General features: G+C 39.4%; 1 protein-coding gene across 11 annotated transcripts in view; it reads left to right on the forward strand.

Moving 5' to 3' along the window:
* Positions 1–22,173, forward strand: part of PITPNM2 (phosphatidylinositol transfer protein membrane associated 2) — a 398,693-nt gene that overhangs the window by 345,481 nt on the left and 31,039 nt on the right. For 6 of the 11 annotated variants that reach the window (XM_073676202.1, XM_073676201.1, XM_073676206.1 and 3 more), the window contains 3 exons: positions 2,928–3,077; positions 9,336–9,500; positions 18,530–18,733. The exons of 1 other annotated variant lie outside the window; for it this stretch is intronic. In XM_073676202.1, the coding sequence (XP_073532303.1) occupies positions 2,928–3,077; positions 9,336–9,500; positions 18,530–18,733 (519 nt within the window). The remainder of the gene's footprint in view (positions 1–2,927; positions 3,078–9,335; positions 9,501–18,529; positions 18,734–22,173) is intronic. 4 more of the 11 variants (XM_073676207.1, XM_073676209.1, XM_073676208.1 and 1 more) reach the window with 4 other exon arrangements.

Genomic DNA, 22,173 nt, shown 5'->3' on the forward strand with positions numbered 1-22,173 from the left:
TTGGAGATTTTGCATTAGGGCTTACAAGATTCAAGTTCCACCAATGTATACCAATATAAATGAGGAATAAATATGAATTTGTACAAATAACATATCGTCACAGTACTCTGCAGTGCTTTATTGAAGTGAGAGGATCTCTAGTTTTCTATAGTTGTATTGTTAGCCGGTAGTACTTAACCATTTGATGTTGCCTCTTTAGTGCTTTTTCAAAGTGCTGGTGTTTTGAATATTAAAGTGATCTCGGACTCATCATTGTTGTAAACACTATTATTTTGAGTATTAATGTTAGAAGGGTTGTCTTATTTTATTAAATGGGTAAAATGGCAAATTGCTTGTAAATACAAGCAACTTTGTTGTTTACCTCTCGCTTCTTTCTCAGCATCTGGGGGATTTTTAATTCTGTTATGTACTGACGGTTGTCAAAGTTAGGCCTCTGAGGTGGCTGGTTCCTTAGAAATTCTTCTATAACCAATGCCATCAGTATGTTTTGCAACTATAAGGTTGCAAAGGTCTTGAGACAGCTCACTGATTTTACTCATCATGAGATGTTTCTTGTGTGGCACCTTGATGATGATACATCTTTTTATAGGCCATCAGTTGAACCATCTGATAGTATTTTTCACTAAGTGGCAGGATTGCTTTCTAATTACTGATAGATTTCAACTGGTGTTATGACTTTCCATGGCTTTTTGCACCTCCCTTTCTTCATGTGTTCAATACTTTTTCCCTGTGTCATTTCTTATTATTACACATAACTTAATTTATGGACATCTATGGTTTGAATTCTTTGCCTGTGTGAATTGGATGGGTTGTTACCAACATCTCATGAGAATTTCATGTCAATAGCACCTTTAGAAAATCGTTGACATGTTCAATACTTATTTCACCCTCTGTGCAAGAATAATAAAGGAGTGTGCTGCCCATCAATAATGAAGCTTCTTTCTAATAGGTCTTTATTTATATCCTATTGTTTTTGGTCTACAGCTCCATGCCAACCTACTGATATCCATAATAATGGACAGCAATCAATTCCTGTATAATCGTATCTTGCAGTCATACCTTCCTAACTTTATGCTAACTTAAAATTAGTAGGTTACCAAAAACTGGGGAAATGTTGGAAGAAAGCTTGACAGTACAATCAGACTATACAGGGTTAGTTTGTCTAATACCTTGAAGATGCATTGGAACTATATAAACAAATCAATAGGTCATTCTTTATTAAGACTTTTTGCAAAGATACTTTATCATTTGCTTGCAGTGGCATAATTTAAAAAAATGTTCTGAAAGTGTAAATAATGTTCAAAGTGTACACTAGTCTTCCCACGCATTTCACAGGTTATATAAATGTTTTTTTCCTCAAAATCTGTTGTTCCAATAATTCAGTTGTTCAAAGACGACCCGTGCATTACTACAAGAATGTCTCCACATTTTAAAATATTTCTTTTTACTATCACTGTAATAAGAAACACTTTTCAAGGGCTTCTGTATAGTGTGTTCATTGAGTTGGATAGTTAGGAGCACACTGAGTTTTTTGGAGTGTGTCAGCTCCAAAAAAACCCTGAAAAATCACTTTGAAAAAACAAACAAACAAACATAAAAGACTCATCCTATTCAATTGCATTAAAAAAAATCACTCTGCTGTTCATTTATTCAATGATTCGGTGCAATCAAAAGGCTTAAAAAAAAATACCATACAAAGGATAAAAAATGTTTCAAGCCTGATTCAGTAAAGTCTTCAGGAAAAGAAAAACTCATCAAAAATCTGCCCAAAGAAGGAGCATTACCTGAATTGATTTATACTTGAAAAACTCTTTTTTTAAAGCGGTTGCCCTGGATTTTTTTTTTCATTTATGTTATAGAGCTAAACCCTTATCAACAGGTAGTTTCTAACTGCATGCCTGTACCCGCCTTGCGACGATCTCTCCCGGCTCAGAACGTTCAAAGACCGTTCCAGCAGGAGCAGGCTAATCTCTTTTTTTTCGGTGACAGAGCAGCTTCTTCTCTTCTGCTCTGCTCTGTCAATGTGGAGTTACTGCTGACTTCACATTGATGACTGACTCCCCGCTGCATTAGGCTGAGCCTATTGTCAATTAACATAGCATTGGCAGTGGCACCCTATCGACAGAGTAGAGCGGAAGAGAAGAGTTGCTCTGTCATTGTGACAGCACAGCAAGCAGATTTGCTCGCAGTAACGGTCCGTTCCCCGCTCTGAGCCTGGAGAGATCATCGCATGGCAACTACCTGCCAATAAGTACATTGTGCTTTATTCACTTAGTTCAGCTCCTAAAATGCTGTCTCTACTGTTGGCCAACTACAATCTCTGCCAAGATCCTCCTTACATATATACACTTTTCTCCAACCAAAGGTTGGCGTCTGTGTACACAATCCTCTCTTTCTCTCTTCTGACTTTCTCTATTCGCTAAGAGTCAGGAAGCCCAATGCCCAGTAGACGATGGGCTGGTTTCGGCACGTTCGGACAACTTTAATGTGTTTTGAGGCCTTAAGTAGAGAAACAATTCTAATGTAATTAATCAGATCTTGCAGCAATAATCGTTAGCTTTTTGATGGTTTCTACATAGAAGCATATTTGATTCACGTTGCACAGTAAGAACAAGCTGGAAAAAAATGAGAACGGTAAAACAAAAAAAGATTCAAATATATTCTATTTTTTTAAGCCAGTGATGATAATGTTAATGGAATGTTAAGCAAAAGTTTACTTCAAGAGAGCTGATTATATAAATTGGAGGTGTTTCGATATACATTCTGACCCAAAATAATAAGTCTTATCAGTTGTAATATAACAAGGGGAATTTTTTTTTTTTTTTTTCAAAAGTGTGTAGAATGTATGTTGTTTGTTACATTGTCTGGTTACATGTTTGTAGCGTTTTGTCTTGTTTTATTTTTGTTTCCCTCTCATCTTCATTCAGTCGAGGCTGTACAGAACAACCCCAACCTTCTCATGGAAGGCAGCCCAGCGGTTGCTCTCCAGCGTCAAGATGGCGTCATGGAAACCAGTATCCCTGTTCCTGTCCTAAGCTGCCAAGACACTTCCAGTAAATCTGCCACTTGTGCTGAGTGTGTGTATCCTCCCCTCCTATTGTTTTTATCCTCTGCACCATGGTTCTCTATTGAATGCTGTCTTAGCTGAAAGTTTCTCTATCACTATGATTAGTATAAAAAGCTTTAACCAATAAGTATACACGGCTTTATTAATAATTTTGCTATAGTGGAAATAATTTGGCAAGCGCAAATTTCGCTGGTGTTAGCAGGATCGGAGATGTAAGTGCTGCTAATGTTTAAAAAGGGATTATCTTTATGAGACTTCTCTTTAAACTGTCTGTAGCTAAACTTTACAGTTCAGATACATTTTAAAAAGGACCTTTCACCAGTTTGTGCATGTTAATTTGGCCACATCATGGAATAGTGGCTCCAGAGCTGAGTAAAATGTAGATTTTATTTTGTAATTTCTCCTTTCCATTGCGAAGATATTATCTTGTAAAGTTTAGGTTACAATTTGTTAATAGTTTAATTGGGTGTTACCAGAGATTTGTCTATGGGGCGTGTACTTCTTCCCCTACATGAGGTTGACCAATCATAACCAGGAGCCATCATGCTGGTGAAAAAAAGGGCATACCCTCCTTGCTTATCTCTACAACTACTGTGTAGGGATGCAGCAGAGTTATGTATCATTACAAACACTTCAGATCTCCCAGTTCTGACAGCTCTTACCCTCTCCTCACATTTCCTGCAGTGAGATGAGATCTAGAAGTGTTTGTAATGATACAGAACTCAGATCTGCTGTATCTTTACACAGTAGCTGCAGAGATCAGTGAGTAGAGGATGGCATGTTATTTTTTTACCATACGATGATGCCTGCTTATGATTGGTTAACCTAATACAGCGTAAGAAGTATGTGCCCTAAGAGACCAATCTCTGGTAACACGTAGTTGAACTATAACATAAATTATAACCTAAACTCTACAAGCTAATATTTCTGAAATGGGAAGGAGAAGTTAAAAAGTAAATACTATATTTTACTTTGCTCTACAGCCACTATTCCATGATGTGGCCAGATTAATATGCTCAATCTAGTGAAAGGTCCTGTTTAAGCCTCATTCATACTTGTGTGTATTAATTCCATATTCTGTCTTTGTGGGGTCGGTGAAGAATAACTATGGAATTGTTGGTACCTCCAGTATATTACATTGACATCTCGCACAGACTACATTGTGAAGCATGTTCCCACACTATAAGCCACCATAGTGACTTTGTTTTCTGTGCCTTGTTTTTGGAATAGGTTGTTTTATACGTCTCCTATGTAGAACATATTGACTTGATGTACATTACACAGTATGGTTCAAATATAAGCACAAGTGTGAATGAGGCTGAAATCTGTAAACAAAAACTAATGGTGAAGTGCAGCGGAATATGTTGGCACTATACAAATAAAATTCTTATTATTTATTATTATTATTATCATCCGAAGTCATGCAACTACTGTAGATCATATACTAGGAAATGCTAATAATTTGAAGTGCTGAACATAATACAATTTAAATTGTATTATGAAACTGATATTATGTGTGGATAAAGCTTTCAGATTAAGACAAATCAATAAGGACATGTACATATTTTTTGTTCTCTGTGACCTGCATAGTTGTTTTTACCTTCTATACAGATTTAAAGCTGTGGATTTTTTTACATACCTAGTTTATAAAAGTTATTTCACAAACTGTAATAATTCAAGCCATCATGTGAATTCTACACTGCTCTAAACCTCCTGTTTTCCATTTTTCTGCTTCATTGAATGCTACAACTATTAGGCTGGAATCACACATGCAGTTTTCTTTTTTTTTCTACTTAACAGAAATTATGTCTAAAGGCTCCCATACATTAAACTATATTGCTGGTTGCACAATCATTTAACAAATATAATGTCGACGCAGCCATTCACATTTTAGTTCATATTGCAAGGTATAGTCGTACATCCTAGCCATATATGTTCAAGAACGAATGGTCTTTCTGGGAATAATCATTCAAGAAAAGATCTTTTATTAGACTTTCCACAGACCAAAATCATTACTTTCTCCATCTCTGTGTACACAACACTAAATAAGCGCTTGTGTATACAGGTTAGGAAGCAGTAGCACTTACTTTGCTTCCTCTTCTGGACCCAGTGAACATGTGATCAATGGCTATAATGAGGAAACAGGTACTGCTGGGTCCTAGGAGACCCAGTCAGCTCTGCTGTGCGGGCAAGAGGCTGAAAATCAGAAATAAAAAGTACAGTGTGTGAAATAAATTAAAAAAATAAAAACTAAAATATAAAAAAAGAAAAAATAGAAGAAAACTGAAAAAGATACTGCCAGACTGAATCACTGTTTCTAGTCCCACCTCCTTTGAATAAATAAAAATATGTTCAATGTATAAAAATAGTTTATATGGAAAGGGGAATGCAATTTAAATTGTTATTAGAGGTCCCTTGTGGTCGTAAAAAATGTGTAAAAAAATTAAAAATGCAAGTATTTCCTATTTTCTGTACATTTTCTTCCTATATCAGCAAAAAAAAAGGAATATAAACATGACATAAAAATTAAGCCTAATGTATCGCAAAAAAAAGATGGACAAAAATCATTTGAATATCCAAATGAGAAATTTTTTAAGAACTATTAAAAGCGCATGTACAAAAAACTTAAAAACATGCCTATTCAGGAAGGGGGGAAAATGGCACGGTCACAAAGTGGTTACGTTTTTAATTTTTGTCTGGGGGTCTTTAGTCTTATTTCATACTTTTCCTTCCTTATGGGATCTACTGTTTGCTTTGGCTCAGAAAACAGTGTCAATAATTGTTACATTGTGTGTGTGTGATTCCATTTTTCATAATTATTAATTGTGGATGCTTTGCATGCTTTTCTGTGTATTTTCATCTTGTCTATGTCTTTATTTGCAAAATGATACTGTATTTACCTTCATGTAAGGCACTATATAGGGTATAAGAAACTATGAGATAATTCGCTGCGCTATGTCTAAATCACATAAAATAAACGTTAGGTTTTGTACCCAGCATTTTAACTATGGCGCATTTATCCTGTAGAATTGTTTATTAATATTATTTTATGATTTCATAAACTTCATTATTCTTTTTCTTTAAACTGTATGTTTATTACCATCCTTTAGTACACTTTTATACCTTTTATTCTGTAACTCTGACATTCCATAACCTATTGTCACTATGGTAAGGGTGGCATTACACTTGGATGTAAAATTGCTTTTCACTACAGCTTTCAGAAATATCGATCTGTTAATTAGTACAGATATTGTATAGATGTAACACAATTTCTATTGTGCTTATTGTATGTGTGCATCATTAACAAACACACATTTATATAACATGCTTAAGGAATATTGGGGGAGCCTTATAAAAGCTGTTACATAAGAGGTTGCGGATAACCTTTTCAGAAGGGCCAAGGTAAAATGAGCGCTGGAATCTGCTGGCAATGGGCAGCTGTTTTTATTTTCCTTTTAAGAATACTCATTTTTGTTATCTTGGGAAATCTATTAAAAAGAAATATTTACCAGACGATCCTTAAAGAGAACCTGTTACCAAGTTTTACCCACAAACTAAAAGCCCCACCTTTAAGGCCTCTTACACATGACTCCAGCACTTTGTGTATAAGCACCCCACTCATTTGCTGAACCTTGAAAATACCTTTTATAAATCTCCCACATCATATGCTATATGGTGTAATTTGTCTGCGCTCAGTGTCTCCTCTCTCTCAGAAATTGCTGGTCCTCCTGTCTTGGTGGATGTGGATAGCATTTGCAATGTTATACACCCTGCTCGAAAAATCTCAAGACTGCGCAGTTGAAGCACAGATCTGCACAGGCAGGTTTCACTCTGAGCTCCTGAGGGAGCCGATGACCCAGAAGTGAAGCAGGCGCTGGTATATGTGCATTACAGGACTTTGCTCCCTTCAGGAGGGAAAAGCAAAGCTCGCCTGCGCAGATATGTGCTTCCACTGCACAAACTCGAGATGAGCAGCACTGTGTGGATGACATAGGAACCGTAGTCTACATCCATAAAGACGGAAATAGATTTTTGCACAGAGAGAGGAGGTGCCAAGCACAGACCTGTCATCAGACCATGCCGATCAGACACGCATGGGACCAGACTGTGCCAATTAGCATATGTTGCGTGAGAATTATAAAAGGTGTTTTCATGGATTGGTGTTACGATACTGGCGTAGTACTGCTGGAAACCAGTGGCCGAAGGAGCACAAGCAGGAAAAGCAAGTGATAGTAGAAGTTGTTGGAGATATCAAGGAGTTGTAGGAAGACAGTTCGTATATAAATTAGAACAGTCTGGGTAAGAATGTTCAAGAGCTGGAGACAGAAGCTAAGCTAACAGCTAGACACAATACTCAAGCAATGAGTGAGAGATCCATGTGGCTTTAAGTAGGCCCAAACAGGAAACAAGATGGATTACATAGATTCAGAATACGCCATCTTGGAAAAGGGCAATTGTACAACACAACAGTAGCCTCCAGTGTTAAGGAGTGAAACTGCAGCACAATAATTAAAGTGAACAATAGTGGCCACTAGTGGTCAAACTGTAGAAGGCAACAGAATTCCTGACAATCTGTAGGAGTCTTATACAAAGATTGTCAGAGTGGTGTGTGGGAAGGATTAAAGGTGGTGCTTTTAGTTTATATGGAGAAAACCTGGTGACAGGTTCCCTTTAAGTCTATTCGGTATATGGAATAATAATTTCATGGTCAGATACAAGATAGTGATGGTAGGTTATGAATGGGATATAGGATCTTGTTGCAACAATTCTATTCATGAGTGGTAACCTGTCACCTCCAGAAATGGTGTTTACCTGTAGAAATATTGGTAATCTACAGGCATGTAAATCATGCCTGGCTGGCTTATTAGAGCAGCAGCTACAGGGAGAAAATGAAGTTATATTCTTCCTGCAGCTGTTACTTAGTAAAGAGTGAGTGCAGCTGTAATCCCTCCCTGGCACGTTGCTTGACAGCCTTTCCTGCAGCTGTGTGTGCAGTGTATGGGTGCAGAGCAGACTGTTAATCAATGTGCTAGCTAATGATTACAGAGCACTGACTGTATAGTGAGTGGTGACTTTAAAGGCTCCAAAGTCTGGAAGCGTACCGCTGAATGGAGAATATAACTTCATTTTCTCCCTGGGGCCACTGTTCCAGTAAAGCATCAATGCATGATTAAATGCTATTTATCTGCAGACTATTTTATATCTACAGGTAAATAGTGTTTCTGAAGGTGATCGGTTCCTTTTAATCAAAATAATTCCTTTCTCCCCATAGATTTAAAGAACTGACAAGTGTAAAGCCAGTATTGAGAAATGTGCCGAGCTGCATACCAGACACATGCAATGGACTAAAGGGGTGCTGTTTCTCGGTTGGAGGAAGCCCTTTTTTCTAATTCTACTTAATTGGAGTGGAGGGGGAAGGGGAAGATTATTAAAGTAGATTCTAGCTGTATCTTTACTATAACCTGTATATCATTGTCAAACTACATGTTGCATGGTAGAGGGTAAAGCCTAGATTTTTAGTGCTATGAATAGCTGCCAACACATATAACAACTAATAATGTGCCTCTCTGGCCCGAGGATAAACATTTTATTTTACAAAATCTTTGCATTATTAACATTTCAAAAATAGAGGTCAATGATGTTAAAAAATGTATTGAGGAAGAATTAAAAGACCATATGAAACTGATGTACCGTACTCCCCCTATTTTTCAGTCTGAAGTAAGTTACCTCTAAGTTTCCTTTGTATTTTTTAATTTCAGTCCTACCTATGATATTCTCCCATTATTCCTTCTGAATGCATATGTAAATGCATACGTTTATATATGTATATATGTGTACATAGACAAGTCTTTGTGTATGTGTCCATATAAATACCTTATATCATGTACATATATATGTATATAAATATATGTCATTAGCTAAAGGGTTTGTGCTGCATCAAATTATTATTTATTCATTTTTTTAAATCCCAGCTTTGACGCAAATGTTTAGGTTTTTAGGCATTTGCATTTTCCCTTCCTGAAAGTTTTGGAATGAAATAAACTCCAGGTGTATATTTCATTTGCTTGTCTTGGTTTGACAATTAATACATCTTTTTTTTATGTTTCTGAATGCTTTAATACGTTCACATCTGAGATGTTGCATCTTCATCCCTCCTAATGCCTTCTTGTTTTCTTGTCCTGTTTGGGTCTAGATTTTTAATTTCACTTTTGTTTTGTTTTGTTTGTTTTTCTCCTTGTTCTCCTGTTTTGTTTTTTCGGTTTCATAGCGGATGTTGTTCAGTTTCATGGTGCAGTCTTCGTGGAAAATGCCTCCCCTTCCTCCCCCATAACTGCTCCCCACTTCAGGGGGTACAGAAGAGCAAGTGAAATCAGCATTGCAAGTCAGGTTTCTGGAATGGCCGACAGTTACACGGCTTCAAACATAGCCAACAGTAAGTGCCTTGTTGCCTAACAAGTGTGATCTAATATTCCATAGCACTTGTAGCCCTGTAGATTATAAAACATAACTATATTGATTGTTTCAGTAGTGGTATTAGAATGATCAGCCCTGTCCAGAAGGATATCATTGTAAAGTTTCAGTCACAAAAAAAAGCCACTTATTACAAGACATCAGAAATACAATCAATGCTGTGACACGAGAACTGTCAACATTTGGAGACTTTTTAATATTAATCTACCCATTTGCTTTCATAAAATTTAAGTAATAATTGTATGAGGTGTCAGAGCATTGCAGCTGCTATTTTCAAGTATCCAGAGACTTGACATTTAAAGGGAACCTGACAGCTGCTCTAGCTTCCACTACACCACCACCATGTATGTATAGCAACCTTTCCCTGCATTCTAATAAGCCCCTTTTTCGGGCTTAGCAATTGCTGAATTCATATAAAATTAACTTTGAAGCTTCACTCGTGACATGCAAATTGGTGGTTGACTAGTTGGCGGTGTGTTGATTACCCTGGACTAATCCTCCCTCTGATCATGCCCCTGCAGGCATGAGCGACATGATTTGCAAGAGCGATGTCACCACCAGCTCATTGTAAATCTCACAGCTGATGGATTTCCACATCATTGCTGCCTCCCTAGGCATGCGCAGTGCACCAAAAAAGCCGAAAATGTAAATCCGGCTTCATTACGCATTCATCATGAGAACATGAGGCACCTGCAGGATATATGCAAGGAGCCAGCGGTGACGTTACTTTTTGCAAATCTTGACTCTTACCACCACAGAGGCATGTTTTTGTGATTAGAGTTAAAATTTGTCTGGGGTAATCAACACCCACCTGACTAGTCAACCGCTAGTTTTATTAGCGCGAGCACTTCTTCAAAGTTGATTTTATATTAATTTTGCATTCGCTGAACTACAAAAAGGGGCTAGTTAGAAAAGGGAAAGGTTGCAATACAAACACAGTGTCAGTTTAGAGGGGCTAGGACAGCTGGTAGGTTCCCTTTAAGGAGCTGCTGATTAGCTGAACATGATGGGTGGGTGTTTTCTTATTACAGGTGACCCAAGAAATTCCCGGCTTGGCATCCATTGTGCTCGCATGCTTCTGCTATAACCTGCTTAGTCTAGATGTTATATATTAAACTCCAGCATTCTCCCTATGCTGTAAAGTTGTGAGGGCTGCTTTGGGTATGTGTGATACCCCAGCTCAGTGCATCAGCTTCCTTTTCTCTCTCTGCTAATTGTGTTTTTTTTTTGTTTAAAGAACAAACATATGCTAATCCATATGGTTGTAAGCATGCTCCTATATGTAGATTGATCCCCCCCCACATATTCTTTTTGTGTTTACAAATGTCTTAATGCTTTGCTTCTTAGAGATTCTTGCGATAGCTGTAGTTACTGCATGTTATGAATGAATGTGCCAGTTTGCAGAATTGCTTAATGTCTTCAGATACTTTCTAATCAGCAATAACGTTCTCTTGTCCTGCATGAATCTGTCCTCACATCCAGTTACATTGCATGCTGTAGATCACATTGAAATAACTTTACTGTGAAGTTACTGTATTTTTACATCCATCTGCTCTGCATGCACCGTGCCTAAAAGAATGTCAAAATGCATGATGTATCCTATGGAGATGGTTTTACTAAGGGGAAGCTAACAGCACAAATTGGTTATTTGCTGCTTTAATTATCATATAGTCCAGCTTTTCATGCGTTTATGTATGTGTGTGTATATATATATATATATATATATATATATATATATATATATATATATATATATATATATATATATATATATACAGTACAGACCAAAAGTTTGGACACACCTTCTCATTTATAGATTTTTCTGTATTTTCATGGCTATGAAAATTGTACATTCACACTGAAGGCATCAAAACTATGAATTAACACATGTGGAATTATATACTTAACAAAAAAGTGTGAAACAACTGAAAATATGTCTTATATTCTAGGTTCTTCAAAGTAGCCACCTTTTGCTTTGATGACTGCTTTGCACACTCTTGGCATTCTCTTGATGAGCTTCAAGAGGTAGTCACCGGAAATGGTCTTCCAACAATCTTGAAGTTCCCAGAGATGCTTAGCACTTGTTGGCCCTTTTGCCTTCACTCTGCGGTCCAGCTCACCCCAAACCGTCTCGATTAGGTTCAGGTCTGGTGACTGTGGAGGCTAGGTCATCTGGCGTAGCACCCCATCACACTCCTTCTTGGTCAAATAGCCCTTACACAGCCTGGAGGTGTGTTTGGGGTCATTGTCCTGTTGAAAAATAAATGATGGTCCAACTAAACGTAAACCGGATGGAATAGCATGCCGCTGCAAGATGCTGTGGTAGTCATGCTGGTTCAGTATGCCTTCAATTTTGAATAAATCCCCAACAGTGTCACCAGTAAAGCACCCCCACACTATCACACCTCCTCCTCCATGCTTCACGGTGGGAACCAGGCATGTAGAGTCCATCCGTTCACCTTTTCTGCGTCGCACAAAGACACGGTGGTTGGAACCAAAGATCTCAAATTTGGACTCCTCAGACCAAAGCACAGATTTCCACTGGTCTAATGTCCATTCCTTGTGTTCTTTAGCCCAAACAAGTCTCTTCTGCTTGTTGCCTGTCCTTAGCAGTGGTTTCCTAGCAGCTATTTTACCATGAAGGCTTGCTGCACAAAGTCTACTCTTAACAGTTGTTGTAGAGATGTGTCTGCTGCTAGAAATCTGTGTGGCATTGACCTGGTCTCTAATCTGAGCTGCTGTTAGCCTGCGATTTCTGAGGCTGGTGACTCGGATAAACTTATCCTCAGAAGCAGAGGTGACTCTTGGCCTTCCTTTCCTGGGGCGGTCCTCATGTGAGCCAGTTTCTTTGTAGTGCTTGATGGTTTTTGCAACTGCACTTGGGAACACTTTCAAAGTTTTCCCAATTTTTCGGACTGACTGACCTTCATTTCTTAAAGTAATGATGGCCACTCGTTTTTCTTTACTTAGCTGCTTTTTTCTTGCCATAATACAAATTCTAACAGTCTATTCAGTAGGACTATCAGCTGTGTATCCACCACTTATTAAACCTGACAGGGCACACCTATGAAGTGAAAACCATTTCCGGTGACTACCTCTTGAAGCTCATCAAGAGAATGCCAAGAGTGTGTAAAGCAGTCATCAAAGCAAAAGGTGGCTACTTTGAAGAACCTAGAATATAGGACATATTTTCAGATGTTTCACGCGTTTTTGTAAAGTATATAATTCCACATGTGGTAATTCATAGTTTTGATGCCTTCAGTGTGAATGTACAATTTGTAAAGTCATGAAAATACAGAAAAATCTTTAAATGAGAAGGTGTGTCCAAACTTTTGGTCTGTACTGTATATATATATATATATATATATATATATATATATATATATATATATATATATATATATATATATATACACACTGCTCAAAAAAATAAAGGGAACACTCAAATAACACATCCTAGTTCTGAATGAAGGAAATATTTTCATTGAATACTTTGTTCTTTACAAAGTTGAATGTGCTGACAACAAAATCACACAAAAATCATCAATGGAAATCAAATTTATTAACCAATAGAGGCCTGGATTTGGAGTCACACACAAAATTAAAGTGGAAAAACACACTACAGCCTGATCCAACTTTGATGTAATGTCCTTAAAACTAGTCAAAACGAGGCTCAGTATTGTGTGTGGCCTCCATGTGCCTGTATGACCTCCCTACAACGCCTGGGCATGCTCCTGATGAGGTTGCGGATGGTCTCCTGTGGGATCTCCTCCCAGACCTGGACTAAAGCATCCACCAACTCCTGGACAGTCTGTGGTGCAACGTGACGTTGGTGGATGGAGCGAGACATGATGTTCCAGATGTGCTCAATCGGATTCAGGTCTGACTAACAGACGGGCCAGTCCATAGCTTCAATGCCTTCATCTTGCAGGAACTGCAGACACACTCCAGCCACATGAGGTCTGGCATTGTCCTGCATTAGGAGGAACCCAGGGCCAACCGCACCAGCATATGGTCTCACAAGGGGTCTGAGGATCTCATCTCGGTACCTAATGGCAGTCAGGCTACCTCTGGCGAGCACATGGAGGGCTGTGCGGCCCTCAAACAAATGCCACCCCACACCATTACTGACCCACTGCCAAACCGGTCATGCTGAAGGATGTTTCAGGCAGCAGATCGCACTCCACGGCGTCTCCAGACTCTGTCATGTCTGTCACATGTGCTCAGTGTGAACCTGCTTTCCTCTGAGAAGAGTACAGGGCGCCAGTGGCGACTTTGCCAACCCTGGTGTTTTGTTTCAAATGCCAAGCGTCCTGCACGGTGTTGGGATGTGAGCACAACCCTCATCTGTGGACGTCGGGCCCTCATACCACCCTCATGGAGTCAGTTTCTAACCGTTTGTGCACACACATGCACATTTGTGGCCTGCTGGAGGTCATTTTGCAGGGCTCTGGCAGTGCTCCTCCTATTCCTCCTTGCACAAAGGCAGTGGTAGCGGTCCTGCTGCTGGGTTGTTGCCCTCCTACGGCCCCCTCCACGTCTCCTGGTGTACTGGCCTGTCTCCTGGTAGCGCCTCCAGCCTCTGGACATTGCGCTGACAGACACAGCAAACCTTCTTGCCACAGCTCACATTGATGTGCCATCTTGGATGAGCTGCACTACCTGAGCAACTTCTGTGGGTTGTAGAGTCCGTCTCATGCTACCACGAGTGTGAAAGCACAACCAACATTCAAAAGTGATCAAAACATCAGCCAGAAAGCACTGGTACTGAGATGTGGTCTGTGGTCCCCACCTGCAGAACCACTCCTTTATTGAGGGTGTCTTGATAATTGCCAATAATTTCCAGCTATTGTCTATTCCATTTGCACAACAGCATGTGAAATTGATTGTCAATCAGTGTTGCTTCCTAAGTGGACAGTTTGATTTCACAGAAGTTTGATTTACTTGGAGTTATATTCTATTGTTTAAGTGTTCCCTTTATTTTTTTTGAGCAGTGTATAAAGGGAACACTCAAATAACACATCCTAGATCTGAATGAATGAAATATTCTCATTGAATACTTTGTTCTGTACAAAGTTGAATGTGCTGAAAACAAAATCACACAAAAATCATCAATGGAAATCAAATTTATTAACCAATGGAGGCCTGGATTTGGAGTCACCCCCAAAATTAAAGTGGAAAAACACACTACAGGCTGATCCAACTTTGATGTAATGTCCTTAAAACAAGTCAAATTGAGTCTCAGTATTGTGTGTGGCCTCCACTTGCCTGTATGACCTCCCTACAACGCCTGGGCATGCTCCTGAGGAGGTTGCGGATGGTCTCCTGTGGGATCTCCTCCCAGACCTGGACTAAAGCATCCGACAACTCCTGGACAGTCTGTGGTGCAACGTGACATTGGTGGATGGAGCGAGACATGATGTCCCAGATGTGCTTAATTGGAATTCAGGTCTGGGGAACGGGCGGGCCAGTCCATAGCTTCAATGCTTTCATCTTGCAGGAACTGCTGACACACTGCAGCCACATAAGGTATGGCATTGTCCTGCATTAGGAGGAACCTAAGGCCAACCGCCCCAGCATATGGTCTCACACGGGGTCTAAGGATCTCATCTCGGAACCTAATGGCAGTCAGGCTACCTCTGGCGAGAACATGGAGGGCTGGGCGGCCCTCCAAAGAAATGCCACCCCACACCATTACTGACCCACTGCCAAACCGGTCATGCTGAAGGATGTTGCAGGCAGCAGATCGCTCTCCGCGGCGTCTCCAGACTCTGTCACGTCTGTCACATGTGCTCAGTGTGAACCTGCTTTCATCTATGAAGAGCACAGGGCGCCAGTTGCAACTTTGCCAATCCTGGTGTTCTGTGGCAAATGCCAAGCATCCTGCACGGTGTTGGGCTGTGAGCACAACCCCCATCTGTGGACGTCGTGCCCTCATACCACCCTCATGGAGTCAGTTTCTTACCGTTTGTGCAGACACATGCACATTTGTGGCCTGCTGGAGGTCATTTTGCAGGGCTCTGGCAGTGCTCCTCCTGTTCCTCCTTGCAAAAAGACGGAGGTAGCGGTCCTGCTGCTTGGCTGTTGCCCTCCTACGGCCCCCTCCACATCTCCTGGTGTACTGGCCTGTCTCCTGGTAGCACCGCCAGCCTCTGGACACTACGCTGACAGACACAGCAAACCTTCTTGCCACAGCTTGCATTGATGTGCCATCCTGGATGAGCTGCACTACCTGAGCAACGTCTGTGGGTTGTAGAGTCCGTCTCATGCTACCACGAGTGTGAAAGCACAACCAACATTCAAAAGTGACCAAAACATCAGCCAGAAAGCATTGGTACTGAGATGTGGTCTGTGGTCCCCACCTGCAGAACCACTCCTTTATTGAGTGTGTCTTGATAGTTGCCAATAATTTCCATCTATTGTCTATTCCATTTGCACAACAGCATGTGAAATTGATTGTCAATCAGTGTTGCTTCCTAAGTGGACAGTTTGATTTCACAGAAGTTTGATTCACTTGGAGTTATATTCTATTGTTTAAGTGTTCCCTTTATTTTTTTGAGCAGTGTGTGTGTATATATATATATATATATATATATAGACCAAAAGTTTGGACACACCTTCTCATTTAAAGATTTTTCTGTATTTTCATGACTATGAAAATTGTACATTCACACTGAAGGCATCAAAACTATGAATTAACACATGTGGAATTATATACTTCACAAAAAAGTGTGAAACAACTGAAAATATGTCTTATATTCTAGGTTCTTCAAAGTAGCCACCTTTTGCTTTGTTAACATAGTCATGAAAATACAGAAAAATCTTTAAATGAGAAGGTGTGTCCAAACTTTTGGTCTGTACTGTGTATATATGTATATATATATTTGTATATATATATATATATATATATATACACAAACCTTTATAGTGATGTCTAAATTAAAATATAGTTTATATCAATTTTTTTAGACCAGCAATGTGAAATGTCTCCATAATCAATGGCTTATGCTAGAAAAAATTAAAACTTAAAGGAGTTGTCCCACGAACAAAAGTTCATTTTAATCAATAGATCTTGGAATAATAATAACTTCCACAATTGGATGTTTAAATAAAATGTTCCTGTGCTGAGATAATCTTATAAATGTGCCCCTGCTGTGTACTGTGTAATGGCTGTGTCTGACCATGCAGGAACATGGTCTGATCATACCACAACTCCTGGGTAGGGGTGGGGAGCAAAAGAGTACACAAACATTACAGTACGGGATCACAGATGATTCTTTCTCTGAAGTAAAACATTGTTTAAAAATGTATTACCACAAAGAAAGACTCACCTGCGATCCCGTACTGTAATGTCTGTGTACTCTATTGCTCCCCCCCCCCAGGAGATGTGGTATGATCAGACTATGTCCCTGTACGGTCAGACACAACCATTACACAGTACACAGCAGGGGAACATTTATAAGATTATCTCAGCACAGGAGCATTTTATTTAAACACATCCAATTTTGAAAATTAGTATTCCAACATCTATTGATTAAAATCAACTTTTGTTCATGGGAAAACTCCTTTAAGTGCCTAACAAAATCTTTAATTTTGTTTACACCCAATTTAAAGGGAATCTGTCACCCCCTGGGACACTTTTAACTTATTAATATGGGCATACAGGTGATAGAATTGTTAAAATAGTCCTACCTGTATGCCTCATAGCTGCTGTCTTGTTGTTGAGAAATTGTCTTTTACTTTTGTATGTTAATGAGGTTTTCCATGCAGAAAACTCTGCCTCCAGTGTTCATTTGCATACCACCCCTGTCCCATCAGCATCACAGTGCCATGAGACATGCAGCTGTGATGTCAGAATCCTGCGCCTTGGCCCTGCAATGGCGCGATTATACTTACCTTTTCTGCCCTTCTATGGGCATTGGCTTCACTGTTCTTCTGTACAGGCCCAGGCGAGTCACTACTACTTCAGTAGCACCCCGTAGCCTGGAAGACTGAAGTAGCAGTGACTCACCTGCACAAAAGAACAATGAAGCCAATGCCTATAGAAGGGCGTAAAAGGTAAGTATAATCGCACCATTGCAGGGCGCAGGCTCGAGATTCCGGGGGGGGGCAACAGTACACGTCACATGGCATTGTGATGCTGATGGGAGGGGGGTGGTACCCAAATGAACAACTGAGGCAGGAGTTTTCTTCCAGGCACCGCACTCCTCGAAGCCTGGAAGACATCATTAACATACAAGAGTAAAAGACAATTTCTCAACAACAAGACAGCAGCTATGAGGCATACAGGTAGGACTATTTTAACAATTCTATCACCTGTATGCCCATAGTAGTAAATTAAAAGCATCCTAGGGGGTGACAGATTCCCTTTAAAGAGATGTATTATAGAAAGCAAATGGAGTCTGTAACATTGCTATATACTGTATATTACAGAAATCATTAATGTAAAGCAGAAAAAAAGTTTTGAACCATAGAGTTTGGACTGTGACCAGCTCTAAAAGATAGAAAAGCCTCTTATCATAAAACATTCCTAATTCCAGTAGTGTCCTGTTCATCTGCTTTGAAAATGGACTGAAAGGGTCATTGTTTAAAAGATAACATCCAAACATGACTCGAATTATGGAAATTTATTTAGCAGTTTTAAAATTTTGCTCTTACTCTAAAAGGCCATGGGACCCTGTTTCTGTCGAAAGCTCCCACATAATTAGGCACTGCTGGACTCGCCTGAAAGAACAGCTTTGAATCTATTCCGGATTTAAGAATACTTGTGGAATTATAAGGAACACATGCACTTTTGGCACCTTTTAATCTGTGAGATGAAAATATTTGCATTTGGTTCTCATGTCTTCCAGCAACTGCTACTGACATTTAATAAAAAAAAAAAGCGCACACAAATTATTAAATGCACTTTTTGCTGGGAGACCAATTAATTGTGACGTGATTTTGCATGTTTTGTGGTGTTAATTGGTGTGTTTGCTTTGTTCCTTTTAGAATCAAAAAATCATCTTAACCATTCCAAAAAGCTAAGTCTTCTGTCACAGCTTGCCCTCCCTTACAAACCTAACACAAAAACAAGTTCCCCTACAAAACTTAATCAGTACCATACTGAGCAAAGTCATATAGGAAGAATGCTAGAGGTGGGGGATTGGAGGCACAGCACCAGCCCAGGCATCCAAGGCTCGGACAACTCCAAAGGTATTGCAGATAGAGAGGATGTCGTACTGTTAACCCATCCACTAGCTAGAACTTTAGGATGTAACCCCTCTTCCCAGGCACATTTATTCTGCATCTTTCCATTCTATTAATTTATTGTCAGAATAGTTGGTACTAAGCAGTAAAAGCTAAGAGGTCTTTACACTTCTCTCGCGATTAACATGCTGCTTACAGTTCATACCATTTTCTATGTCATGTTTATTTTAACATGCTGCAGTCATTCATGCGTATCATAGGTTGTCAACATTTGTATCTGTCATTTACTTTTATCTTTTTACAGAAAAAAACAAATGGTGTATATTCACTCCTAAACCTTGCAATTGCAACACTAAGGATGAAAAGTTGTGGAATTCTGGAAATCACAGAATCGATAGACACATTACGATGTACCATAAATATAGAAGAGATTAGTTCTTGGAGCTTAGTTTTCTCCTTTCCTTTGAATGACAAATTCCCCCACGTTTACAGAGTGCTTAGAGAAATACTTGTTGAACTCATGCTTGTAAATGTTTCCAAGAAAAGCCGTTCCAGCACATGAATAAAACTTTTATTTTCTTTTATTGTCAATCATTTAAATACATAGTGCAGTGGTTCACATGGTCTGAACCACTGTGCCATGTTTTTAAATGATTGACAATAAAGAAAAATGACTTTTTACTGAGGTGCTGGAATGTCTTTTTCTTATATATGTTAATGATATGGAAATGATGAAAAGAAAATGGAAATAACATTTCAAAACATCTCTATTTATCCATTAATGAATATGAGCGCCACTTGCTGAAATACACACACTTACACTCCTTAAAATGCCTTCAATGAGGTTAGTAATGTTTGTCTGAGCACTGTGCTGCCACATTGACTGCACTTGAGTATGAAAATCATCAAGATCCACTACTTTTTGCAATTGCTGACTAATGGTATTTCAGATGTGCTCAATGGGAGACAAGTTCAGAGAGGCTGACGCTCATGGTAGAACTTTTAGGCCATGCAAGCTGCTCACAATAGCACAAGCAATATATGGCCTGGCATGGTCTTGTTAAAAATTGGCTCCTGGGACACTTTGGAGAAATGGCCATACCACTGGTTCCAACACCAAATCAATGTAATGTCAAGATGTTAGTGTACATGGAATGAAGACTAGAGGAGTCTGGCTATTGTATGTTATGCCACCCTTCACAGGACCAGTATGACAGTCCATTGTGAAGGCCTCCTCATGGTGTTGCCCACGTAGACTCCACATTTAAATCGGAGGTTGTAATGTAAAAGTGGACGCAGAAATGGAGGTCTGTCTTGATCAGTGAGTGACGCTTTGGTGTTGGATGAAATGATAGCTGGATATTGTTTTGGAGACCACGTGAGTAACGTCTTTAAGAGGCCTTCAAGAGGGAACGTCACACTGCTTAAACTCCCCAGGTTATGGTGTGGAGTGGCAAAATGTACATTAGCTGGATCCCTCTAGTGTTCGTTTCAGGTACTCTACAGATCAGCATTACAATGATTTGGTCTTGAAACCAGTGCCTAGGGCCATTCCTCCAAAGTGTCTCAGGAGCCGTTTTTCATCACAACAACACCAGGCCGCATGTTGCTCATACTATCGTGAGCAGACTACGTGGCCTAAACATCCTACCATGGCCTGCAGCATTTCCGGACATGTCACTGATGGAGCAAATCTCGGATGTCATTAGTCAGCAATTGCAAAGGGAGCTGCCAGCAGCGGGCCTTGATGATTTCCATGCCCAAGTACATTCAGCATGGCAGAAAATTCCTTAGACAACCATTAATAAACTCATTGATATTATGCCAATGCGTGTAAGTGTCTGTATTTATGTGCATGTCACTCAAACTCAATACTGAATAAAACAATATGTTTTGAAAATTTAGTTTCCATTTTTTTTTTTAGCATTTGACTATCATTAACATATCCTGTGATTTCCACAATTCCACAAATTTTCCTTCTTAGTGTTGTAATTGCATTGTTGAGGAGTGTGTATATGTATGAATATATGTGTGTAAAAAAAAATTAAAATTTTACATTTTATTGAACAGGATATTTATCACTACGCTTTGGCTCACAAAGAACCTGCAACTAGTCCTTCTTCCTTACAGTTGAATACTGTCCATGTTCCCCTCTGATGGCTTTTAAAATAAGAGACTATTGTTTCCTACAATTTTCCCCTTTTTTGCACAGTATCTCCAAGCATAAGTAGCAGTGGTAGTAATTTTATACTTTTATAAAAGAGGCACAGATATAAATGATAACTTATAACAAAGAAAAAATAGATATTTTTTAAATAGTCAAATTTTCTTTGTAATTTGGTAGCCACAGCTCTCTATAGGTGACAGGTAATTAGGCAGACTGAAGAAACAAAATAACTTTAAGGCCGGAGTCACACTAGCTTATTGCATCCGATGTGAGTGCAGTGCGATGCTTCACACGCACGTATAGACTTGTGTGGGTGCGTGCGATCCAAATTTCGTGCAGCATGCTGCGTTTTCTTTTCAGTGCGATCTAGATCCGATCGGAGCTGGAAAAAAAACGCAGATGAGCACACAATCATAGAATAACATTGGACCAAATGCAATCCGATTTTTTTATCGGATTGCATTCGTCCGATTTATTCGCAAGTGTGAGTGAGCCCTAAAGCTTAGGAAACTGAAGGTAGACAGGTAGTTTAATAATAACAAGTCCAATATAAAAATATATTATTTAATTACAGTAGTTATCTACACTCAGTCTTCTGCCAGTTCTACAAACTCCTGGATTATCCCGATAATCCTGGATTATAGTTTAGTATGTGTTGGTGTGATGACTAGCAAATGTGAGTTAGTAATTTAAAGTGGTTTTAAACCTAGAAAGGAGCTTAAATTAAGCAAGAAATATAGTTCCCCTCATTATTATTCTATAGTATTTTACTACATTACGTGCATGATCCTGAAGCTGCTAATTTTGCAAACTCCTTCAGAAAAACTGAGGAACTGCTGATCTTTGATTGGCTGAAGTCCTAGGATGGTGTTTAGTCAATTTTTGTCCTAGTGCGCAAAAATTCACTAAACACCAGTCCGGAGGGGAACTGCTGCGGCAGACAATTGTTTTACAGCTACACAAGTAACAGTAAAAATTTTTTCCCCTACTTCTTTTTTGATGACGCTTCATTTAGGTCTCCCAGTGCATGCTGGGATACTCAAACTAAGCGCCATCAGGGGCAGAGGCTGCAGTTACTGCCCACAGCCCCTGCCCCCTCCCTGAAATTAAACGTCATCACTGATGATCGTTTCAGGGCCTGGATCAGTGTCTGAGATGTGCGATGTGTACAGTGACAGCATGCGCTCTGTTGTCAGATCAGATCAGCAGTACCGAGCCGGCAACAGAGCAGTGTCAGAATACCCAGCGTGCAGAAATTAGTGACGTCACTTAGATTATG

The sequence above is a fragment of the Phyllobates terribilis genome, unplaced genomic scaffold (assembly GCF_046119375.1).
Source record: "Phyllobates terribilis strain yellow unplaced genomic scaffold, ASM4611937v1 Scaffold_1__5_contigs__length_1240528914, whole genome shotgun sequence".
NCBI classification, from domain to species: domain Eukaryota; kingdom Metazoa; phylum Chordata; class Amphibia; order Anura; family Dendrobatidae; genus Phyllobates; species Phyllobates terribilis.